This window comes from Clinocottus analis, unplaced genomic scaffold, assembly GCF_023055335.1.
Source record: "Clinocottus analis isolate CAN_PGR_092001 unplaced genomic scaffold, fCliAna1.0.p SCAF_14, whole genome shotgun sequence".
Lineage (NCBI taxonomy): Eukaryota > Metazoa > Chordata > Actinopteri > Perciformes > Cottidae > Clinocottus > Clinocottus analis.
The window spans coordinates 13,046,106-13,068,684 of record NW_027175865.1 but is presented as its reverse complement, the minus strand read 5'-3'; the positions used below and the strand labels follow the sequence as shown (position 1 = coordinate 13,068,684).

General features: G+C 41.9%; 3 protein-coding genes across 4 annotated transcripts; all 3 read right to left on the bottom strand.

Annotated features, from left to right (window-relative positions):
* Positions 1-5,860: 5,860 nt before the first annotated feature.
* On the bottom strand, positions 5,861-8,076 carry smim12 (small integral membrane protein 12). Its single transcript, XM_068576004.1, has 2 exons — positions 8,001-8,076; positions 5,861-6,943 (listed from the first exon to the last, which is right to left on the bottom strand). The coding sequence occupies exon 2, from the start codon at positions 6,913-6,915 to the stop codon at positions 6,643-6,645; it is 273 nt and encodes a 90-aa protein (XP_068432105.1). The 5' UTR covers positions 6,916-6,943; positions 8,001-8,076; the 3' UTR covers positions 5,861-6,642.
* Positions 8,077-10,443: 2,367 nt separating this feature from the next.
* pef1 (penta-EF-hand domain containing 1) lies at positions 10,444-14,988 on the bottom strand. Its single transcript, XM_068575830.1, has 5 exons — positions 14,909-14,988; positions 13,820-14,069; positions 12,405-12,560; positions 11,716-11,859; positions 10,444-11,533 (listed from the first exon to the last, which is right to left on the bottom strand). The coding sequence occupies exons 1-5, from the start codon at positions 14,927-14,929 to the stop codon at positions 11,304-11,306; spliced, it is 801 nt and encodes a 266-aa protein (XP_068431931.1). The 5' UTR covers positions 14,930-14,988; the 3' UTR covers positions 10,444-11,303.
* A 661-nt stretch (positions 14,989-15,649) lies between these two features.
* On the bottom strand, positions 15,650-17,646 carry gjb9b (gap junction protein beta 9b). Of its 2 annotated transcripts, XM_068575474.1 has the most exons (3): positions 17,257-17,646; positions 16,641-16,868; positions 15,650-15,861 (listed from the first exon to the last, which is right to left on the bottom strand). In XM_068575474.1, the coding sequence occupies exons 1-3, from the start codon at positions 17,644-17,646 to the stop codon at positions 15,739-15,741; spliced, it is 741 nt and encodes a 246-aa protein (XP_068431575.1). In that variant the 3' UTR covers positions 15,650-15,738. The 2 variants fall into 2 exon arrangements, with proteins under 2 accessions (XP_068431575.1, XP_068431574.1); XM_068575473.1 differs by having other exon boundaries at positions 15,797-16,868.
* Positions 17,647-22,579: the final 4,933 nt, after the last annotated feature.

Here is a 22,579-nt window from a genome sequence, read left to right as displayed (position 1 = left end):
TGTGTGCTTTCACAAAAAGCCAGGGGGGGTCACGGAACAGATTTGCACAGGGGCGACCCATATCGGCCCTCTACTGCCAAGCAAAGCCAGCAGCGGAACAGCGGAGCTCCCTTTGACATCCATCTCCCTCATAGGAGATCAAGCCGGAGAAGCTCAACGCCTTGCTCTTTTCTTTCCACAGAGCAAACTCTCACCTCCGGTTCAGTGAAGCACACATAACCCTCCAAGATGAAAACAACATTGCAGGTTATTTGCTGCTCCAAAAGGCTTTTTTCCCCCCCCCTCGTCTTCTGTACAGAGGTTTGTCCCCCGAACAGTGGTGTTTTGGCTACATGTTGCTCTGTCAGGACACCAGTGAAATCTTCCCACATCCATGGGCTTGATTACCTTATATTCGCGTCTAGACTATTTCCCAAACTCGGGGCAATCGAATCAGAGACGCACTGTCTCGGAGGATGTTCCAATAAAAATGTCACAATGGAGATTATTTGTTTGTGCACAGCTGGGTTAATAAAAGAGTCATTAGCTGAGAAGACCCCATTCTGTGCGACAGGTCATCCTTAACGGCCATACATGCGTCCCCTGGGATCAGCTGCCATTTCCTGACATTGTTGGAGTCACTGCTGATGCATTTCCTCGGTCTGTTGGTGAATCCACATGGCGCTGATCACACACAAAGTGAGGTGAATGAGTCTACACACACACACACACACACACACACAATACACACACACTTTTAGACCGTAACGCAGTTCAAAGAGCTGTGTGAAGTAGCTTCAGGGCTCCAGCAGTTCCAGTACCAACTGTTATACCCAGAGGCAACCCTCCTTGAGGGGCAGATCTTACAGTGGAGCTGTGCACCGGGCTCTGGTCGCCTTCAAAGGCCCCACGTATGTGCCAGGTCTGTCCAAAAGGGGCCAGTCAGATGTCATAGTTCCTGCCAATTTACTGCCAAAGCCCTGCGTATTTGAGGAAATACCCTGAACAGGCAGAGAAGTCACACACACCAATATACACTCAGGAAGATAGGAATGACTAGCGTGACCTCTAGTCACAGAACTCAGACTTTCTCATGTACACACACGTGTTTGTATATATATATATATATATATATATATATATATATATATATATATATATATATATATATATATATGTACAAGGGACTGGCAGGGCTGAAAATAGCTATGGAGGTTGTTGAAGTTATGCAAGATCTTTTTATTTGGCTGTAATTAGAAATAATGTGCCTTTCAAAGCAAAGACCCCCTCTTAGGGTTTAATGTCTATGTTATAGTGTGTGTGTGTGTGTGTGTGTGTGTGTGTGTGTGTGTCTGCGTGGATGGTATACATGCGTTGCCTGTGCCAACTCCCTTTGTTTCACTCAACGTACATACAATACTGGCGCACTCCTTTCGTCCTATCAGTAACAATGTCAAGTCCGAGCACCCTGTACTTAATTTGGGCATTTGTGCGACTCGACAAAACAAGACAAAAATGCTTTCAGCAGTTCCTAAATTTAAACTCTGAATAGGAAGTGGGTGTTTCCTAGTCCAGTATTGTTTCTCCCCGGGGATTGGCCGTTTGGGATTGTTCCTTCTGACAATTGGACTGCGGCGGGCATTGTTGCATTGTTTTGTCCAAAGCTCCGCCATGATTTGCTTTTCTAAAGTTACGGCCGCCCCATCAAAGGCCAGTGAAGGATGAGGGAAATGGGCAAAGTGCCGACTGTGCGGCTGGAGTCAATTGAGAGGGCTGGTACCATTTATAGCTCGCACAGAGAGAGAGTGTGTGTGTGTATTTGTGTGCGTGTGTGTGTGTGTGTGTGTGTGTGAGAGAGAGAGAGGTGGGGCGGGGCATGCCACTAGGGCAGCATATGTCTCTCTTCAGCTGTTGGTTGTCAAATTGAATTACAGGTTGATTTTGAGGACTTAGAGTGGAGTCTTATGGGGTTAATGGCAGAGTGCTTAATACAAAGCTGCAGTAATCGATATTTTTACATTAACAATGAGGCAGACAACTAAATATGAACCAACCATACAGTCCTCCTCAGCTCTATGGAGAGTTTTAGCATCTTTCAGCTCATGTTTTGATGTTTTTTATCACTCACACTTTACAGTTTTGGTTCACTGTCACTGCTCTTGTAAATTTCAGCTGTTTTCATTGGATGTGCTCTGCTAAACCGACTGAATGCTATCCTTTATAGAACCAAACAAAGTTGGATCTGATGGAGCGTGGAGCAAGCTAATAAGCAAGTAAGAAACGGTGGAGACCAAAATAGCTCAAAGTCGAGTGAATAAGGGCCAGAAACACCATCTAAAGAGAAATATTAATGTTGCCCAATATCTGTTGGCAGCTGAAATAGGCAACTGTTTGTTTACATGCAACAAACAACCAAAACTTTAAAGTTTCATACTTGGAGAATGCAACCATCTTGATTACCATTAGAACATTTAGAAACGTTTGAATAATATCTAATGTCAACCAGCTTAGTTAGCCCAACTATATTATGCATCCGGGTGTCAGAGAAGTTTTGCAAATATAATTCCTTCTTTAAATGCCCGTGTGAAAAAATATCACAAAATATGTTTAACGTGACCTCTGTGTGACACCCTTAGCATATTTATGCTCAGCTACTTGCCTGTGTATTCATTTGATACACAGCAATGACTGGATTCCTGGATTGTGTTTGTGTGTGTGTGTGTGTGTGTGTGTGTGTGTGTGTGTGTGTGTGTGTGTGTGTGTGTGTGTGTGCGCGCGTGTGTGTGCGTGTGTGTGTTGGAGGGGTTGTTTAATAGAGAGTGCCCTTCAAGCAGGCAGACAACTCTATTGTTCATGCAGCAAAGGGAACACCGTCTCCGGCTTGTGCACTCAGGATGTTGGATTGGACCTCCTTAAAAAAAAAAAGGAACACCCAGCATCACCCGCACCCATTATCCCCATCATTCAGGAACAATGGAGCACCTCCAACATCCTCCTCCCTTCCCAGGAGCCTCGGTGCTCGGTTCCCACAGTACTGTTTAGTCGTGGGCCATTGTTATACGGCCGACCTGTCCTCTGATTGTTCCCAGACGGGGACACACACACACACACACACACACACACACACACACACACACACACACACACACACCTTTCACACAGCACACTCCTTGTTAACTCTCTCAGCTTCACCTCCGCTTCTCCATCCTCACTAGTTTCAAATGGAAACTTCCCACCAGCTTGAAGTAATTGACTCTCATACTCAAGCGGAGTCACAGCAGTGGAGCGAGTCATTCAGCTGATAGCAAAGCTAAGAGGGCAGAACAAGCTGATGACTGCCGATAGCGCAGCATTCACCACTCCAGTGCCAATGTATCTGGGCATCATCGTCTTTCCCCATTTCACTAGCTTGGCAGGGTAACGTGGCGGTACTTATCCGGGCACTCTGGAGAGGTTACCGTCCATTAAGAGAGCTCCTGGGGTGCGGAGAGACGGACCGCTCTGTTTCATAATAATTAACGTAGGACTGGAGTAAAAGTTTCAACAAAAGAATTATTAGGGTTCCCTCTAAGTGTTTTGTGAGTTACCAGGTGTCGGATTTAAAAAGCTTCATAAAGTTTTCTCATTTCGCAGCGTTTTACGACACGAGTTACTTCTCCGTCTTCAATCGATGGCGGATTCTTATTAAAGTCTTTGTTGCCTGACCACAGCACCCCTCCTGTTTTAATAATGAGGATAATAAAGGTTTTCTTGATTGAATATGTGGAAACCTTTCCCACTTTCTGCCTACACATGGAGAAGAAAGCTCATGTCGGTTACAGGCAGCATCACTTAAGTACTGACATGTTGAGTGGCAGTCTTTTCAAACACTATATTTTCCTAAAGAAGCATAACGTATTTTTAAATCATCGCACCGAAAAAATCTCCGGGATGAATCACTGTTTCTTTTGGACTACTACTACAAATCGGTGACGTTACTGCTGGATGGTGAGATAAAAAGGAGAAAGCTGCCCTTAAAAGGATAAAGTGAGTTTTACCCTTATGTTGTTCTGCTCATGCATGCAAAAGGAATCTTTTTTCTTTTCCAAAACCATCCATATTGTGTGGTAGCTCGTTGGTGATAAGATAAATTTCAAAATGAACCATCACTAACAATTTCATCCATCACGGTGCAATTTGACTGAGATAGGTCTGTTCTTTAAACACGTGGGTTAACTAATCGCTGCCATCAGGCCGACACTGTTCATTCTCATCCAGCTAACTGGGTTGTTTGATCGCAGTTCCATGATTGATTGGCTCATCGTAGAGCAGCGCTCTCTTATTTTGAAATAAAGACAGCATTGAGTGGAGCGTTAGGGCCATGACCAGCATTCATCTGATTGGCCGAGGGCTGAAATTACATTAGCATTGCTCACTGAGTGGCCTCCCAACATGCACTGGGGTAATAGAGACATGAACATGAGGGCCCAAATCCCAAAATCCACACTCACAGACGTTGGGGCTCGTTCAAACTCTGTCAAATCGCTGAGTGCTCTCTCTCTCTCTCTCTCTCTCTCTCTCTCTCTCTCTCTCTCTCTCTCTCTCTCTCTCTCTCTCTCTCTCTCTCTCTCTCTCTCTGTGTGTGTTTCTAACACTTTCAAGCTTTTTATGAGCACTTTTTAAGTCTGCCAGTTTGCCTGAGGGGATTACCCACAGTTCATAGCGCTGTGATGATAAACACGAGGTCACCAGGGTAAACCCAGAGGCGTAAAGTATAAATAAATAGTAAACAAAGAGGACAACACATGGGTTACATAGAAACGTTTACACGCCAAAACACAGGAATCCAGAGGAATGCAAGCATCGGCTATATTACTCACCTGATTTACTCCTCGCACTATTTTTTATTTTACTGATTTTAGAAGTGTGTCTGGCGAGGCAAGAGCCGAGAAGGTTATAGAAAAGAAACACTATTGTACACAACATGTTTTGGTGTAATCAAGGTAAAGGGGCTGTCTCATTTGTAGTCACATCATTTCTCACACATTTAACCATTTAGCAGGAGACGTCAGAAAAGTCTCTGAGGGTTCAGTAAAATCAACAAGGATGCAATTTAGAAGACAGGAAACGTGAGATGTTGTGTGTTCTTGCTATGTTACATTATCACACACACAGTTATGAGTGAATGCTGTTACACAGTGGAGGATTTCGGCAAAGTACTTTGCAAACAGCTTTAGTCAAATGATTCACCTTTAGAACAAGTTTTGCAATTCAAACTTTTTTGAATGGTTTAAATGTTATAGTTGAAATTCATGTGTGGTTCTAGCAATCTTGAGTCAAATTAACCTTTTTTATTTTAGTTGATTCTATTCAATTGTGTATTTTATTGTACTTTATGGTAAAAATGTAATTATGATTCTACCCTAACATGTTTTGATAATTTCTCAATAACTTCTCATCTATGATCTTTTTGAGAAAGAAAGGAGCCTTTCATCTGAAATCAATTTCTTTTATGTGACTTACCCTAAAAGAACTATTTGTGAATCAGCATGCACTTCTGGAGGTTTGGGCTTAATCACTTGTTGCTCAGACAACAGCTGCAAAAACATCTTAAACCAGACTTGAAAAATCCAGACTACAACATCATACCTGCAGCAGAATTCATTATCTAGTAGTGTATTCCCTCGAAAATAATTCCCTTCTTGAAGAGGAATAAGCAGAATCATTACTTCCTTCCTTTGATTTTGAAGTTTCTTCCTGTCCTTGGCATGAGTTTTGTTTCATAACCAACGTGGGATGAGATATTTGTTCAGACCTAACGCGACAAACATTTGTTCAATTATAAAAAATAAAAAAAAATCTGTACCCAATGATAAAGAATTATTCTAGCTCTTTCATCAAACACTTTTATTCATAACAATTTGTACCAGAAACACAAGTAAAATGAGTCATGTGCAAACAATCCCGACTTCCTAAAATGAAAGTACTGTCTAGATTTTCCAGACAATAGGACCGTAAGCAGCTTAAACATCCTGAGAAACCTCCCACATTGATGGCTTATTTTGTCACATACCATCAAAAGGTTACACGAGATAAAAAAAGAACTCCAACAAAGACCCGTCTCTCCTCTCTTCCTTCACTTTTATGTTCACAATCAGTCCTTTTAAAGAACATACAGATATGATTAAAAGGAGAACTTTGTGACATGCTCGGAACATGAACATTATCTGCATCTTTGACATATCTTGCATTATTTGTGTGTGATTTAACAGCAAAGACACAATCATATCACAACTATACATAAAACAAATTCCCACTACACCCTGTCATCTGTTCAAAGCTTGAACACCCAGAGGCTCAACGTTTCAGGTGCTTAAATCATAGTATCATACTTTAGTTATTGACCATTGCATTAACAGACTTGTGTGATATCAAGGAGAGGGTCAAACGATCAGATACAAGTTGTGTTTGACTTGATAAAAGACCAAATGTGTTACCTTTTAATGACCCTCTGATGTCTAAAATGTAGCAGATATGCACACTGGTAAGCTGGTGCATGAGTGAGGACGTGTGGCTGAGGTCAAGGGGAAGAATGGGTGTTTTTGTCCTCCGTGTTGCCCCGTGGACCCCAATGCACTACTGCCAAGGGAGGGTATAAGTGCATGTCTCTCACACCCACACGGGTTAGCTCTTTTCAGAGCGGTTCCTGTTCAGAGCGGCTCGAGGCGTGAACTCTAGTTTGTCTTTCAGGCTGAGCACCTGGGTGCTGTCCACGCCCTCTTGCTCTTGCAGCTTCCTGTCCTCCCTCAGCTCCAGGATGCTCTTCGTCTCTCTGGGTTTAGGGGTCCCCCTGATGAACCACTCCAGGTGGTAGCCCACTGCTCCCACCACAAAGGCCGCAGGGAAGGTGATATAAGGGCCGTAGGTCCGCGCCGCCATCCAAAATAGAGGCCACATGACTGCACTCTGCTTAGGCTCCCGGGTGCTGATAAAAAAATAAAAATAAAAGTTATAAGTGCTTTCTTACTAGCATTAATGATCAATTACAATGTTATTGTATATGAAGGGGAAATAAAGACCTATTCATGCATCAAAGAGCATTTATGTAGCTACTATTGCCAACATGTAACTGAACTCATGGCAGACAAACGTGAAAGTATGATAACATCACTGAACAGAAAGATAGGAAGTTTTTGTTCTTCTTTACAATTTAAATAATCAAACCAAAGCTCATTAGACACTGTACACATACATGTCTAATTTGTGTTGGTCAACATTGACCAGTTGATGCCACACGCAGGCAGACATCAGACATGAAGGCCCATCTGTCCTCAGGCAATCCTCATCTCGTTTTAGCTTCAACACATAACTAGAGCTTAGAGCCGGAGCAACTGTTCACAATGTTCAAGTCTGCAGTTTTACGACAGTTTGTTGAACGTAAATAGATTAAACAAACCCTCCCCTTTCTGGCAACGCTAACATAACGTTAGCATGGCTGCATCAACGTGAATGAAACCAACTAGCAAGGTTACTCATATTATTCTACATTAACACTTCAAACTACATTATAATTCATTGTGTTTGTGTGTTGCTTCCTAGCCGAAGTGCTACACGTTTATCCTCGATTCAGAACGGGCAATACTCTTTACCCAAAGCCATACAGTTTACTTGTCACTAAGAAATTAAAATGACATGGTCAAAATTGCTATGGAGTTTGGCGTGCCGTCGACCAAACCAATAACCTTACCAGCACAAGACTGCGACGAACTAAACAATCCCCTTACATTTTTAATTTGTGTTTATTTTGTGGATACATGTTGAGTTTTGTAACACAAGTTACTTCGTGAAAGTCATATTATGAATCGGTTTGCAACCGGCTACCTCACAGTGAGTTACCGATACATAACAAGTGATACGTGACGTTACGATCCAGTGTTGGGGCTTCCACAGCTAAACCCGCACGAGCTGTACTAGCAACGAGTCAACGTGGTGTCTGTCTGTGTTACTTTAATAATGCCAATAGCTAATTTGTCTCCACTCACCTTTACCGATTGCACGTTGGTGCAGCAGCGGACATACGCAACATCCGGTGTATATCCGTAAGCTTCCTGGTTACGTTTCATTGGCGGAAGAGCCTCGCTTTGCTGCATCGTTTTATCCTCTCAGTGTTTTAGCGCCGCTTAGTGGTGATAATACGACACTACCTTGAGACGCTAAAGGCACACAAAGGGACACAGAGGGAATCAACAAAATATGCTTCTACCACTACACATATTCAATTTAAGATCATTAAAATGAGTTGAAACTAGAGGTCAGTCAGTGATCAACTAAAATGTTAGATAACATGTGAATGAAACAGTATTATAATGTTTATAAAGTAACACATCCTTTTACAACTGAAACAACAATTTCCTCACAATACTACAGTACATATTATTCAATTATGTCTCATTAAGCATTAGACCGTAAACATGTTTATTAATCGCAGAGCCTTGTGTGCTTTATGTCTTTACAGTCTAAAGGAATTGTCCCCTTATATAACATAACCAACATATGCATGTTTTTCCTTTCTTGGAAGCCATAATGCAGAAAATCCTCCTCTCAAGGAAGACGCATGAAAGGCTGACAGATCTGTCAGCAGATTGTGTCATACGCAAACAAGGCGTGAACAACCCCTCTTGGGTGACAAACACCTCAAGTGACATGATATTTTTCTTTTCGTTTAAAAGTAATGTACTGACAGACACTTTTAGAGGCTTGGTAAACTGTATAAACACACACACTGTTTGAGAAGTTTTGCTTTTGTATACTTTAACTGCTTATGAGGGACGCAAAGAAATTGTGTTTGTTTCAGCAACCCAGTGGGAAAGCATACATTGCAGCATTGACTTAGAGAAAATATGCAATTGTAGTTCCCGGGTAAGTGAATCAGTAAATGTTCTTTGTAAGGCTCCACATGATTGATGACACCGATATTTCAGCTCACAGGCCCACAAGTTTCCCACAAAACTATGCCATGCAGTGTGCAAGCCACAGGGCTGATCTATAGCGATTGGAATGCAGCCTGTCGTGCAGCCTGTCGTGCAGCGACAATGAGTCGGAGCCGTGGATGACCGGTTCCGACTCATTTGGTCATTTGTGCAGAGGGAAAATATTTAAAAAACGAAGCTAAATCCACATTTTTGTGTTATTACTTCTAAAGACTGCCAAAATGATTGTGATTAACAGGTTTCTGTGTGGGTGATTATGCTTCACGCTTCAAAATGATTCTTTTAAGCAGTTCCTCCCTCTCTGCTGTCCATCTTGTAGTTGCCAAAACTGGCATTTTATAAGTCCTTTCAGATAAAGTGAAATGTGCTCATCCCCTGCGGGTAAAACAACATTACTTGTGCCAGTTGTGCTTTACCAGCCACATTAGTAGCACTAGGATTATTTCATCAGCGCCTGCTTATTAATACATTAGATTTAGAGCTGCACTAGCCAAGAGTTTCATGTATACAATACAACCACGCTATCACTCCAAATCACAAACTGAGGCTGACAGAGTGGAGCGTGGCATCCTCACTAACTGAAGCCCCACAGACCTGCTCTTCAGCCAAGGTAATAACAGATGTCGGGCATGGTCAGTGGAGGGAAATTCACTCATTAAACTGGAAATGACAATCAGGACTGAGGTTAAATCACTGCTGAATCACATAAGAGGGGGCTGCCGCAAAGCTCTCTGTGGGCTGACCAAGTTTAAGCGTGCTGCACCTTCGGTCACGCTTGTAAGTCCCCAAACTCAATAGTGTGAAAGCGGGCCAGACACTAAACCGCGTCCACATTCAGGTGATGTGTCATGTGGCAGGGAGAATGTGACACAGAGTGTTTAAGGACATGGGACAGCTAAGTTTAGCCTTAGATTGAGATGGAGGCCGAGGGGCAAGAACTAGACGGATGTGAGATATGACCTAAAAAGATGCACAAGAGAGTTTGATGGATTGCCTCTGATTTGGAAAGAGACAAGGAGGAGCAGGAGGACTCTTGACACGGACAGTGATGAAGCAGGGTAACAGATGGCGAGGGAAAGAAGCGCCAGGTGTGGAAGGGGAAGATAGAGGCGCTTTTGCTCTTTTTTGCAGCCAATCTGCCCGACAAAAGAGAAATTAATGTCTGATTTGGGACATTTTGCGGGCAGAGGTCACGAGTAGGGTCTGAATTTCAACTAGCCGTGACTGCTGTTTACATCTGCACTTCTGCTGGATAAAATATCAATTATGAAGTGATTTACCTCCATTAAGGACTCTGCTTTCAGACCATAAGAACATTTACACATGTACACATTTGTCATCCTGACAGTAAAGTGCTTACGACTGCATTTACACAATACTTTCCCTTTTGATTCAGATTAAACACTACAGTAAGCAGCTTCTTAAAAGGTGTATAAATTGTATTTTTTTCATTTGTGTGAAGAATATGAATACATCAAAACATGATAGAAAAGCATTTATTTGTTTTTGGCATTAAGCACCATGATGCTATCGGATTTCAGACCACCTCAGTGGAGTGTTTTATCTCTTAAAGTAATGGTCCAACAAACACTGACGATCCATTTCATTAATGGGAAAGCGGGAAACCATAATAAGGAACAATTGTTATACTTTTGGGTCTTTTTTTCACCATGGATCATTGTTTTTTATTCATGGTTGATACTGGCTTACAGGAATGCAGTGTAGCAGAAAACTATAATACATAATTTGTTTCTACTCACTTTGTATCAAAGCTGTAACAGCAACACTCAATAATTGAATAATTCAAATATAAAAAAGAAAAGGCTTGATTTTGGCTAATTATACACAATTCAAAATAAAGCAATGCTCAATATAATGTGCAACCATTGCATGGAAACACCCTGCTGAATATTCCTGATGTCGTCTTAATGGCACGGGAACACGTTAATGAGCAAATGAAAAAATTCATCGGGTATGAATGTTGTTGGGTCAACATTCAGTAAATCAAACGTGGCCTCTTTTGCAGTTTATGGCAAAAATATAACTGGGGCTCTATGGCATTAGTCAACTTTGAAACGATCACTTTCACACTTGCGCCTGGCGCAAGTCAAGCCATCCAGTAAAGGCTTTTGCTGCATTATTAAAACAGCTACTGAACTTTGTTCAAATGCATGATGTAAGGCTTTACTCCCTTACAGCAACAAAGTCATGGCATGCTGTGTTCTGGCTGAGATACTGTACACATAAAGATGGAGGCACTTATGGCAGAGCATTGAAAAACCGAGCAAAATAGGACCTGAACATGGAATGATACGATGAATCCACAGTGCAGAGGGCTTGGCGGTGGGCCGAGGCTCACATGAGCCTGGTGATGGCCCCGGAGATGAAATCCTCATAGTTAAGGCGGATGTTGCCCGTCATGGTCGTGTCTCTCTCCCTGAAGACCTGCGTCATGCTCTGGAGCTGGGTGCACACCTGGATGAAGCGGTCCAGCTGGATGCCAGGTCGTCCGCCGAGCACGGTGAAGCGTCGCACCAGCGTCTCGGAAAACTGCGGACTGAGGTTGTAGCCCATCTGAGCGAGGGCTGGAGCACAGACACACAAAATAGGAGGTCATTGCCGTTCTCTGCTGAAAGTTTAGGCTTTATTTTTAAACCCAACCCTGGTGTGATATTGAAACCCCCAATTGTCCCGATCAAATGTTTTGACAAATTTGTAGCATGTTTTACAAACACACACACACACACACACACACACACAGGGTTACCTTGGTGTAACTCTGCGCCGCTGATGCAGCCTGAGCGGTCTCTGTCGTATTGCTGAAAGAGCGCTCTCCACCGCTGCATGAAGTCCCACAGTGCCGAGAAGCCAAAAATGTCCATTCGACCGGAACGCGTCTTGTCAAACATGTCTGTAGGAAAAACACAAAGCACAAGACGTTTTAGCCAAACATTACTAAATATGGTGTTCTGCGGTTGCTTCCATTTTTCTTTCAAAAGCATTTTGGGCACACATCGAGCGAGCCCTTTGTCCATCATCACTAATCCTCTCCTTGAGTTGTTCAAAAGCAGCACACAGGAGTCGCACATTTCTCGTTATGACAATGGAACACATTAGTCACTGACTGACAAACACAACTGGAATGTCGGGAAACAAGTGCAACTAACAGGTCTCAAGACGAACACGTCACTTTAAGGTCGACTCCTCTCGGCTGCCTCAACATCACCTTTTAGAAACACAAGAAATTTAGATTGAGAACTTTAAAGGGCTGTACACTTATAAAAGCAGCCTACTTTCTTTCTTCAGCCACTCCTTTATCTATTTATTTTCCAGATTTTTTAAAATATTTCATCCATTTTATTGTAGAAAATTAGGTCTTTGAACATTTTAATTAAACACTTTAGGAAACGCTATCAAAGCAAAAGTGTTTCCTTTGGCTGCAACTGTACGACTTACTGATCATCATAAGGCAGGTCTCGTCATTAAAAGCAGACCAGTTGGAGTTGACAAGTGCCTGCTTCAGCTCCTTTAGGTTGATGAAGCCACTGCGGTCCGTGTCAACAGTGTGGAACCACTGGTACGCCTCTTGGTTCACACCAGGTGGGATGTTACCTGCAGAGAGACAGAATCAGAGTTGTGACGGAACAATGAGGACAGAAGTGGTGGCCCAGAATGACTTTGAAAATGCCCATCATGACAAGATAGTTTCCTGTTATAATATGTCTTTTCCATCATTGTGTGTGTGTGTGTGTGTGTGTAGTAGAGGTAGGGGATGGTGAAAGTATGGGAAAAGAGCAAAAAAAAGAACCGGCTGCCTCGTTCCGATGCAAAACAACTATGTATCACTTAACAACACTGATTTGTTCAACAGCAGGGTGTTTATTGACTACAACATGGAATGATATGCCTCGTGAAATTCCTAAAACATTAACATTATTAACATTAAGTACATTAAACATCAAAGAGGAATGTGTGGAAAAGAGAGAAAAAAAAGAAGTAACATTCCAATCGTGTGAGCTTATACAAACAAAAACATTTCATGGAGGCTTTACATTTTGGTTTGCGAAAGCCTAAATTATATGTAATAATTAAACTATGTATTTCTTCCAGTAAAGGAAAAACAGCTTTATTTGTGAGTAATTAATCAGACTGGTACAGGAGGTTGCCTAACCAGTTTGATTTCCCAACTGTGCCAGTGTATTCTCCCCAACCTAACTTACACATGCTCAGTGTTTCATAAGGCACATGTTGTGAAAAGAAAATAAGATAAGCCTCAGGGTCAAGTGTCATCTCAGAGGGAGATGGTGTCGGGGCAAGAAGCCATTACCTGAGTACATGGAGGAACACAAGGGAGTGTTAGAAAATATGGCCTGAAACGAGGGGAGGAAGGGCTGATTGTCAGGAAAATAAATGGGGAGAGTGGGACAGGTGACACTTAAGGCCAGACCCTGAAGGATTCTGTCCCTGTGGGGAGTGATAGCAACTTAGGCTTTCAAGTTCTGACTTAGGCTGAGATGCGACAGGAAACAGTGTAATCACACACATACATACACCCACACAACACACTCTTTACCCATCTGTCTCTTACTCTGTTTAGCCCTCACTCAGAATTACTGGAGTCATCACTCCAGCTGCGTAATCCTGCTGAGGGGCACAAACTGAACCCCGTCTCTACATGACTTTCTGGGAACGTAAATCATTTTCTATCCATCATCCCACCAGAGAGGGAGGGGGAGAGAAAATGAGTGAGAGGCAAGGAAGACGGGGAATAAGAGCCCATCTGCAGTCTCCTCATGTTCCAAATATGTCTGTTCAACTCACACAGGCAGCGGTGTCCCAGAAGCCTGTGCAGTCGCCCCAGCATAAGTTACCTGCAGGAGCATGGTGTCCGTAATGTCCTCCGTGAGGCTGTCCCCCGTAACCCGCATAATGCCCGGCGGGGGCACCACCTTGTCCATGCCCGTACTGCCCTCCTTGACCTGGAGCTCCATAAGCAGCATAAGGTCCCCCTGGTTGATGTGGTGCGCCTCCGTACGGAGCAGAGGGGGTCGGCCCATAAGGACCGCTGCCTCCCCCGTATTGAGCAGCTGCTGGTGGTCGGTGGCCTCCTCCCGGATAGCCCTACAGTGATGGACGACACAAGTAAGTACAAGGAATAAACAGCTGTGTGCGGTGAGATGGAGCCTCTTATAGTGAAAGAGAGAGATAAAAACCATTGAAGTATTAAGAGAGAGATATATACCATTAAATTATGAGTACCATTAAATTATGAGTACCATTTATATATATATATATATATATATATATATATATATATATATATATATATTATAATAATATTATTATTATTATTATTAATCAGTTTAATACATCATATTAAAAGCCTATTCGACTCTCGAGCGGCCCATTAATAGCCTACTTCAGAACTTTACAAGTTCTCCATACAGCACTAATACCTGTATTGTGTGTGTGTGTATATATATATATATATATATATATATATATATATATATATATATATATATATATATATATATATATATATATATATATATATATAGTTGTTCCAACATTAAAGTAACAGGACAAGCTGTAGCGGTATTTTGCTGAGAAAACTACGATGAAGCACACGAACAAAACAATCCAGATTACCTTGATAAATTGCACACAACGGGAATAATGAAGCAGCTAACATTCACTTACATATGTGTATGTATAACGTTCACAGAAACCCAGCGTAACATACGCTACTGAATGTCATCGTCAACAGTTTCCATTGTTTACTAAACTGTTATCACAAACAAATGAATGGCTAACGTCAACGTCATTGGGGTTTTTAGTGTCCTAAAACATTAGTTACCTTAAATCAAGGCAATACAACAGATATTACAGTTATTTAACAATGCACACATGTTGTGGTAATTAACAAAAACAAAACACAAAATGTAGTATTTCGATACCTGGCCGTAGTGGAAACTCATTTCTGACAGACTTGAACAAGGGAGAGCCGTGAAGGCGGATACAGACGCAGCGCCCTCCGGCTCAGGGTCGGCAGCTATTGGTGCATTTCCGGGTCTGTCACCACAGCGTCCGCGTCACCGGCTCCTGATTGGACGGTAGAGTGGAAAAGTGATGACGTAGGGGAACATAAGTATGAATCACCGTGCCCAGTCCCTCTCATGAATAGGACCAGATACTTATCGAGTTAGTCACTTCGCATACTGAGTTTACTGAGAGTCTGCTTGACTTTTGACTTCCTTTACTTTAAGGATTTATTTTAATCTCATTTATATCTTTCAGAATTACGATATACAATTTTCTGTTCTAAAATGGGACCCATCTTAATGCTTAACTTATACGTATCTTCGCAGTTAGAAAATAAACTCTTAATTTATAGCTGTAAATTACAATTTAAATACATGTACTATGTAAATGTGTACACACACAAGGAATTGAACTACTAATTTTATATACACATCTATTTTTGTTGACCTATTCATTGTGTGTTCATCTGTTTTCATCCTTGTTGTTATTTCTGCTGTATTTCTGCATTTCTGTAAATTGCACTTGGAACTGTTCATGTTTGATCATTTTTAAAAAGTCTTTTGAAAAGAAAAAAATACACGTACAAAGAAATATTTTTAAAGTGAAGCAACTTTATTGATCACAACAATAAATAAAATACAAACATATCTGGAGTATATTATGCTATTGTTCTTTCACTTTCAAAGACATTTTGTCTGTAAAAAAACATCTTTTGTATAATGTTCTCTATGTATTCATACATGTATCATACCTCAATTAATACAAAATAAAGATTGAATAGCTTGAGAACACAAAATGCCAACAGGACTGAAAGTATCTCTTTAGCATTACAGAGCATGTTCTTTATATTGCATATCTTAAATATAACCTTATAACCTTATAACATATAACCTTTCAAGTGATTTCTGACGATCACTGCGTCACCCCTAAAGGAAGTGCTTTATCTTGTTTTACACATTAGGGGCAGTGTGTATTCTCAGGGAAAGGGTGAGCTCTAAATAGTGCATTTACATCACTTGGGGTCTTTCAATATTTTTTACTTTAATTTAACGAGTTTACCTGATATAACAGCTTACAAATGGTACAATAAGTCAACAATTTAAACACAAAAAAAATCAAGTACACATATGTTTACATCCACACACGTTCACCCTCTCTCTCTCTCACACACATACACACACACACACACACACACACCAATTTCTCAAAGCTATTATAAACCCTTTAACGTCCTCTGTAATCTCCCTTTTTGAGGGGTTAATTTGCATGCACACCTGCAGACATGATAATATTTACAAAACGCTGCCTCTGAAATCCCTGAGTTGATAGACATCTCTTTAATGTTGAGCAGCAGTTCCTCATGGAGTCTGATTAATGCATTTGCTTGCAATGGGCTCTCCAGTACTTTGCACAGTTTTTCCAACATGGTCATTATCACATAGTGCATCATTTTTTCTTCAATGATGCCTTCTCCTCCATGATGTTACTGAGATTTTGGATTGAGACTGTAGGATCCACTCTGATCGATGCCTTGGACCGGAACTCTGACCTGGGAGCAGCCAGCGGTGTCATCTCATGATTCTCGGCGAATAGCTTCCTCTCCGCTTCGTTCTTCCTCTTCATGAGTTTCTGGATGCGTTTGCAGACGAGGTAAATCATCTCACAGATGCACATTAGGATGCAGAAGGCAGAGGAGACCACCATGAAGATGGTGAAGATCTTCTTCTCTGTGGGACGTGATATGTAGCAGTCCACCGTGTTGGGGCACGGCTCCAGGGAGCACTTGGACAGACGGGGCATGTCGTAGCCTTCGTAGATGTGGTAAAGGAGGTAGAGGAAGCCGGCATCGAAGCCTGCCTTGAAAATCAGACTGACCTAGAAAAAGATTCATCAGGGTTAATCTGGGAGAGACATTTCTCTGGAAGGTTCAAATAGACAAAGGCAAAAGTCCATTCTGCCTCAAAGAATATTGATGTGATTTTTCACTACTGGTCTGAGGTTGATAATTACTGGATGAAGACAATCTACCTAATGCAGACTTTATAATAAAAAGATAAACATCCTACAGCTTCAGTCCAATTTGGAGGGATGGTGAAACTTGTTTGTGTTTGGACCAAGAGAAGCCATCAGAAAAACACATAATCTATAAACCGCCATATATAAATGACAAAAATGACAAAAGCACTGCAGTGCCTGTTTTTCTACATTGTACATTTGAACATCTCCATCAAGGCTCCAATAATAAACCTGCATGTGTTCTTACCAGGTACGTCCACCACAGCCCCCCACGTTTCTTCCCAGGGTTGGCATACATATGAGCACCGTGATGTGAGGTGGTGTACTGCATGTCCTTCTTCTCGCGATACTTGACGTGCCCCACCACCATCAGCGACGGGCAGGTGACGAAGATGAGCTGCAGGGCCCACAGGCGGATGTGGGAGATGGGGAAGATGTGGTCGTAGCACACGTTGTTGCAGCCCGGCTGGGCCGTGTTACAGACAAAGTCTTTGCTCTCGTCGCCCCACACCCGCTGGGCCGCCACCACGAACACCATCACCCGGAAGACGAAGACCATGGAGAGCCATATGCGGCCGAACACAGTGGAGTACTTGTTGACCCCACTGAGGAGGGACTCCAAAGCGGACCAGTTCATGACTGCTGACTCAGAGGTGGAGGGGATGGGAGAGGAGGCTGAGGGAGCTCCTCAGGAGACCAGGCGAGGTTAATGATGATCTAAACCTGAGTTAAGGAAGAAAGACAAAGTATATTAAACAAAATGTACACGATTAGTAAAGCAGCTCACATTCCTCTTTCCTTATATTTCATTTAATTTCATAAAGCAAGGATCGCAGCAAGGTTTCAACAGATTCTTCTGTGTTTTCATTTTGCACCTTCTAAAAGTCGGAGGACTTACGCACGACAGATTTAAAAAGAAGGGTCGCAAGCGATGCAGTAGCTGAGCTATGCTGACGTTTAGTCCATCAGATACAAAATCTCAAAAATCCTGGATCCTACATTTCCCATAATGCAACCAGTGTCTTTTTATTCCAACCTCTCTGCTTGGTAAACACACACTCAACACTCTCCATTTCTTTGAATTAGCAAATGTTTTTAAGGGGAAGTTTGCGATGTTTCTATTAAAGAAATGTATTCATCAAAGACGTTTCCATCATCTATTCCTCACATTAGCTTTTTTTCGAAAAAGGAAACATTCGATTTATTGAAATTCTGCCGTTTTCTGCCTGATTTTCTAATGCTTTACTCGAAAATGTAAAGAGAAATATGTGACTAGAAACACGCTTGATGTCAGTTGATAATGCATACTTTCTATTATAGATATTTGGTCTTCAACTCCGAGCCGACATAACCTTGTTGACACCACTATGGCATTATTATGGCTATTTTCTCAGATTGGACAAGGCTCCTCCATAAATATGTGTTTGTCTATATTAGTAAATACTATATCATAGCGATACCACAAAAAGCTATTACAACTTTGATATTGTGTCATTACCCGTCCCTGTAAGACGGTGAAACAATCACAGACATAAAAGCACTTTTGAAGTGGTGATCAGTTGTGAGGCAACAAAACAACCAGGCATAATTTTCACAAACATTATTCCCAGTCATACCGGACCCACATTTAGACAGAGCTGCCTTCTGAGCACTGTCTCATTAAACATCAGTGGGTGAGTCATCATCGGAGCCTCCCTTTGCCGCAAAGACAAACCAATACTCTCAACTCGATTAGACAGCTATTTGAACAGTGAGACTGATCAAGCCACCAAAGCCATGTTTGTAACCCCAAGTGCCCGTTGCAGTCTTGGTTCTTCAAAGGACTGTTCATGGAGAGCATTTCATCGGATAATGCTGAGCATGCCTTGATCGCACCACGGGACCCGTGCTCTGAGACAGAAAGGGAATTTTAGTTAAAACATCACCATGTGGGTTTAATGGTCTGATCGTGAGCAACTGCATAGCCAGTTCTGTGTTTCTTTGTGTGTGTGTGTGTGTGTGTGTGCGTGTGTTTTCTGATTTCTTTGATCACATTCGTATCCTCCTCTCATTTGTTTTTCCCCGGGGTTTGGTGGTGTGTAAAGGAAATTGTGTTTGCACATAGGTGTGTGTATGCATAAGCAGAATGAGTGTTTAAAGTTACCGTGAGCAACTATTACTTGCTTATGAAAGTCTGTTTAATTCAAGTGCCTCTACATGCTTGTCATCGGTACCACCAGGTCATATTCCAAAGCCAAAGCAGATCAAATCATGCAGTTTCACTAGAAACTCCAGCGTGGCTCTACAAGCAACCAGTCCCCCGTGGACAGACCCGCAGTGGACTTCACTGCCACTCTCAACGTGCAGCTCCACGCCTGGTAGCCTCCGTTCCATAAGTCTCCACTGACCTCCTGCTGGAGGCCGCACTGTTGGGCCCACTGAAGAGAAGAAAGGCACGGGAAAACCAGAACCAACCCCTTAACACTTTCATTTGGTTTTGATTTTGCGGTCCTTGAAGACAAAAGTGGTAATGCTTCCAAGCTAGATTCCCATTAGAAAACTTTGTATTTTTATTTTATTTTACTGTAGCAGGGTCTGACAGTCTGTCCTGCTCAGTCCTCAGCGACAAAAACAAAAATGCTTCTTTTCCACAATTACATGGTGCGCCGAGAAAAAGTTGCATAACGGCCTCGCTGTCCACTGTTCCATTTCAATTCTGTCTCGTCTAATCCAAACTATTTGAATTCAGAAACACTTTCCTTCTGCATTTTTGGCATCACTGTTGACATATAGCTGTCAAATCAGTTGCTATTTTCTCTCTCATCCAGAAGTTATGCCTATTAAATTACACAGCAGGGAAAGACTTGACTCAATGAATGCCTTCACAGTTGCAACATAGGCGACTGAAAGCCACATACTGCTGACGTGCCCTCTCCTTCTAAGTGGGGAATACAACCAGAGGTATTATTAAGAACATGTGATTTATCAGTGTGAGTTATCTCCCAATTGAATACACAATACACACTCAAGCGTACACAAACTCTGAGGTGACATTCAGCCCCCGGATAGCGAAAAAAAAACAACCTCACAGACATCAATGTGTCTTGTCTCAGGGCGATGACAAAGCTGGACCACAATTTGTTTTCCTATTTGCTCTAGATTGCAATGGTTGCCTTCCGTGCCGACAGCAGCCAGCCTCGTCTATCTCTTTGCTGCGTGTTTGTCTTTCTCTGTGGCGTATCATGCTTTCTCAACTGAGAAACCAGGTTATGTGAAGCATTTGATTCAACTATTCCATCTCGGTGTGGTGCAAATACAGCTCTAGTGGCTTTATCAAGAGTCTAACACAGTGTACAAGTATTGTGTTTCTCATGAGGAAATGATCATGAACATGCTCAGCATCACAGAAACAGGTGAAGAATTATCAGGGTTGGAGTAGCTATAAAATACCCCGTTACAATTTGCACTTATATTCTTCATCCTTCATGCAGTTCTCCATATTTCCCGCTTTATCTGGCCCATTTTGTACACAACCGCCTTATCTGAAGCAGTGAACGATCTTGTTACTTGCTCTACAGGTTGAGCTAGTTGCAAAAACTTTTTTATCCACCGAGCATACATTGTCTGTATGAGTCAATGCTCCCAGCTAACAAGGTGGGTGGGGTTGAAGTCCTCTTGTGAGCCTTTATTCTTTGTCTTCTTCTTCCCAGCTCTGCTTTTCTTTCTTTTTCTGTCATTCGCACATCTCGCCTTCATACCTTCAACCTGACCTTGTTCATTTTTTTTTTCAAGGTAACGAGTATCAGCCGGAGGAGTAAAGCACAAGCAATACGTGTATAGTTTTATTCGCACAGCTTCCAGTTATCTGTCTTTACAAATCTCACTCTTTTGTGCGTGCGAGACATACAAGATCTTCACTTCTGTCATAAAAAAGGAACAGAATGAACAATAGACTTGCCCTTTTAGTGTCCCTTCTTCTCACACGATACTTTGTCCCCTTGAATCTTTTCTGGTATACATCAGATAACAAACTGAAATGTATTTGCATTCCATGTGATGTCTTAATCTAACAATTCTTATAAATAAATACAAATACCCTTACCTTACACACAGGGAAGCAGTGTAATAGAGAAGTTCCCTGCCTGACTCGGTCTCACCTGGATATTTTTGAAGGGAGTTGTTTCAAATGTGTCAGATATGGGAGAGATGGGTGGAGCATCACACACAGACACACAGACACACACAGACACACACACACACACACATATGGGCACAAGTTTCAAGCTCGACTGGTTTTGCAAGAGCAGACCTGCGATGTAGAAAAGACTGAGAAAGGAAAGAGAAACAGCGACAAAGGAATGGAAAATGATGTGAAAAAATAGTTGGACCCCCAAAACAACCAGACAGGTGACTGTATTTTATTGTATGATATGAAACTGCTGTGCATTATGCAAAGGGAGCCAGTGTGAGTATCTGGGTCTGCGCTGGTTTTTCAGGCATTTAACCATTGTTAACCATTGTTAACCAGTTACTACTGTGCACTGTGCTGACTGACATGGACAAAACATAACAATGTAGGGCATTCCTTCTGAGCTTACTCAGAGTGATGAATATCAAAACAGAAGTTAACGGAATTGCAGGGGGAATTCCTGAAAATTCCTCAAATCAAAACAAACACACACTCAGAATCCCATATCTGATCATATTCAGATCCCAAATTCCTGTATTGCATATATGGAATGTCATCCCAACACACACAACGAGCAATCCAAATGAGCACAGGGCAGCTAATCCCAGTAGGAAATATATTATAGATGTCCCTTCATTGCACAATATCCCACACATTCCACAGGAGGGATGGACATTCACACCTGCTGTGGTGTTTTTTTTAATTGTTTGTTTAAATGTCTTCTTCCAAGTGATATGCTGACACACCCATATTAAATGCGTATGACATGAAGACCCCAATTAGACTAAGATTAATCAAACAAGCAACCAAATGTAAATGTGCACTTTATTATATGAATATGTGGAAACATTAACACAGAATTGTTTGTTTCACAATGTTAATATGCAAACGAAAGAGAGAGACAAAGGAAAATGCAAGTAAAAAACCAAACAGTTCAGTTGGGGTGTGTCAAAAAAAAAAGAAGCCACTGAGCTTGTTTTCTCATGTGGTTCCTTGTGTTACATCATACCTGTTAGATTGTACGTTGCTCAAAATAGCAAAGTCTACACAAGGCTGGATTATGCACTCAATATTATACGGTTTTGCTCTGAAAGAAAGCAGACAAGAGAACTATCAGAGGGAAAGATGAATGTGTTTACAAAGAATGTGTTATGCCTTTCATTGGCCTCTAGAGAATGCTGATGCTCCATCGTTTTACTGCTTTTTTCTTGTCAGACTGAGAGAGGAGGGAGGGAGGAAAAATGTTAAGCAGACAGAGAAGCAGAGGATCTCATCTCCCCTATTAAAACTAAGCAGCCACATCATCTGTGATAAAGAAAGTCTGCATCCAAGAAACGCTACGGAGACGGGTGACAATAGCCGTACTTAAAACAAGCCATTCCAGATGATCTGTGCCGAGCAA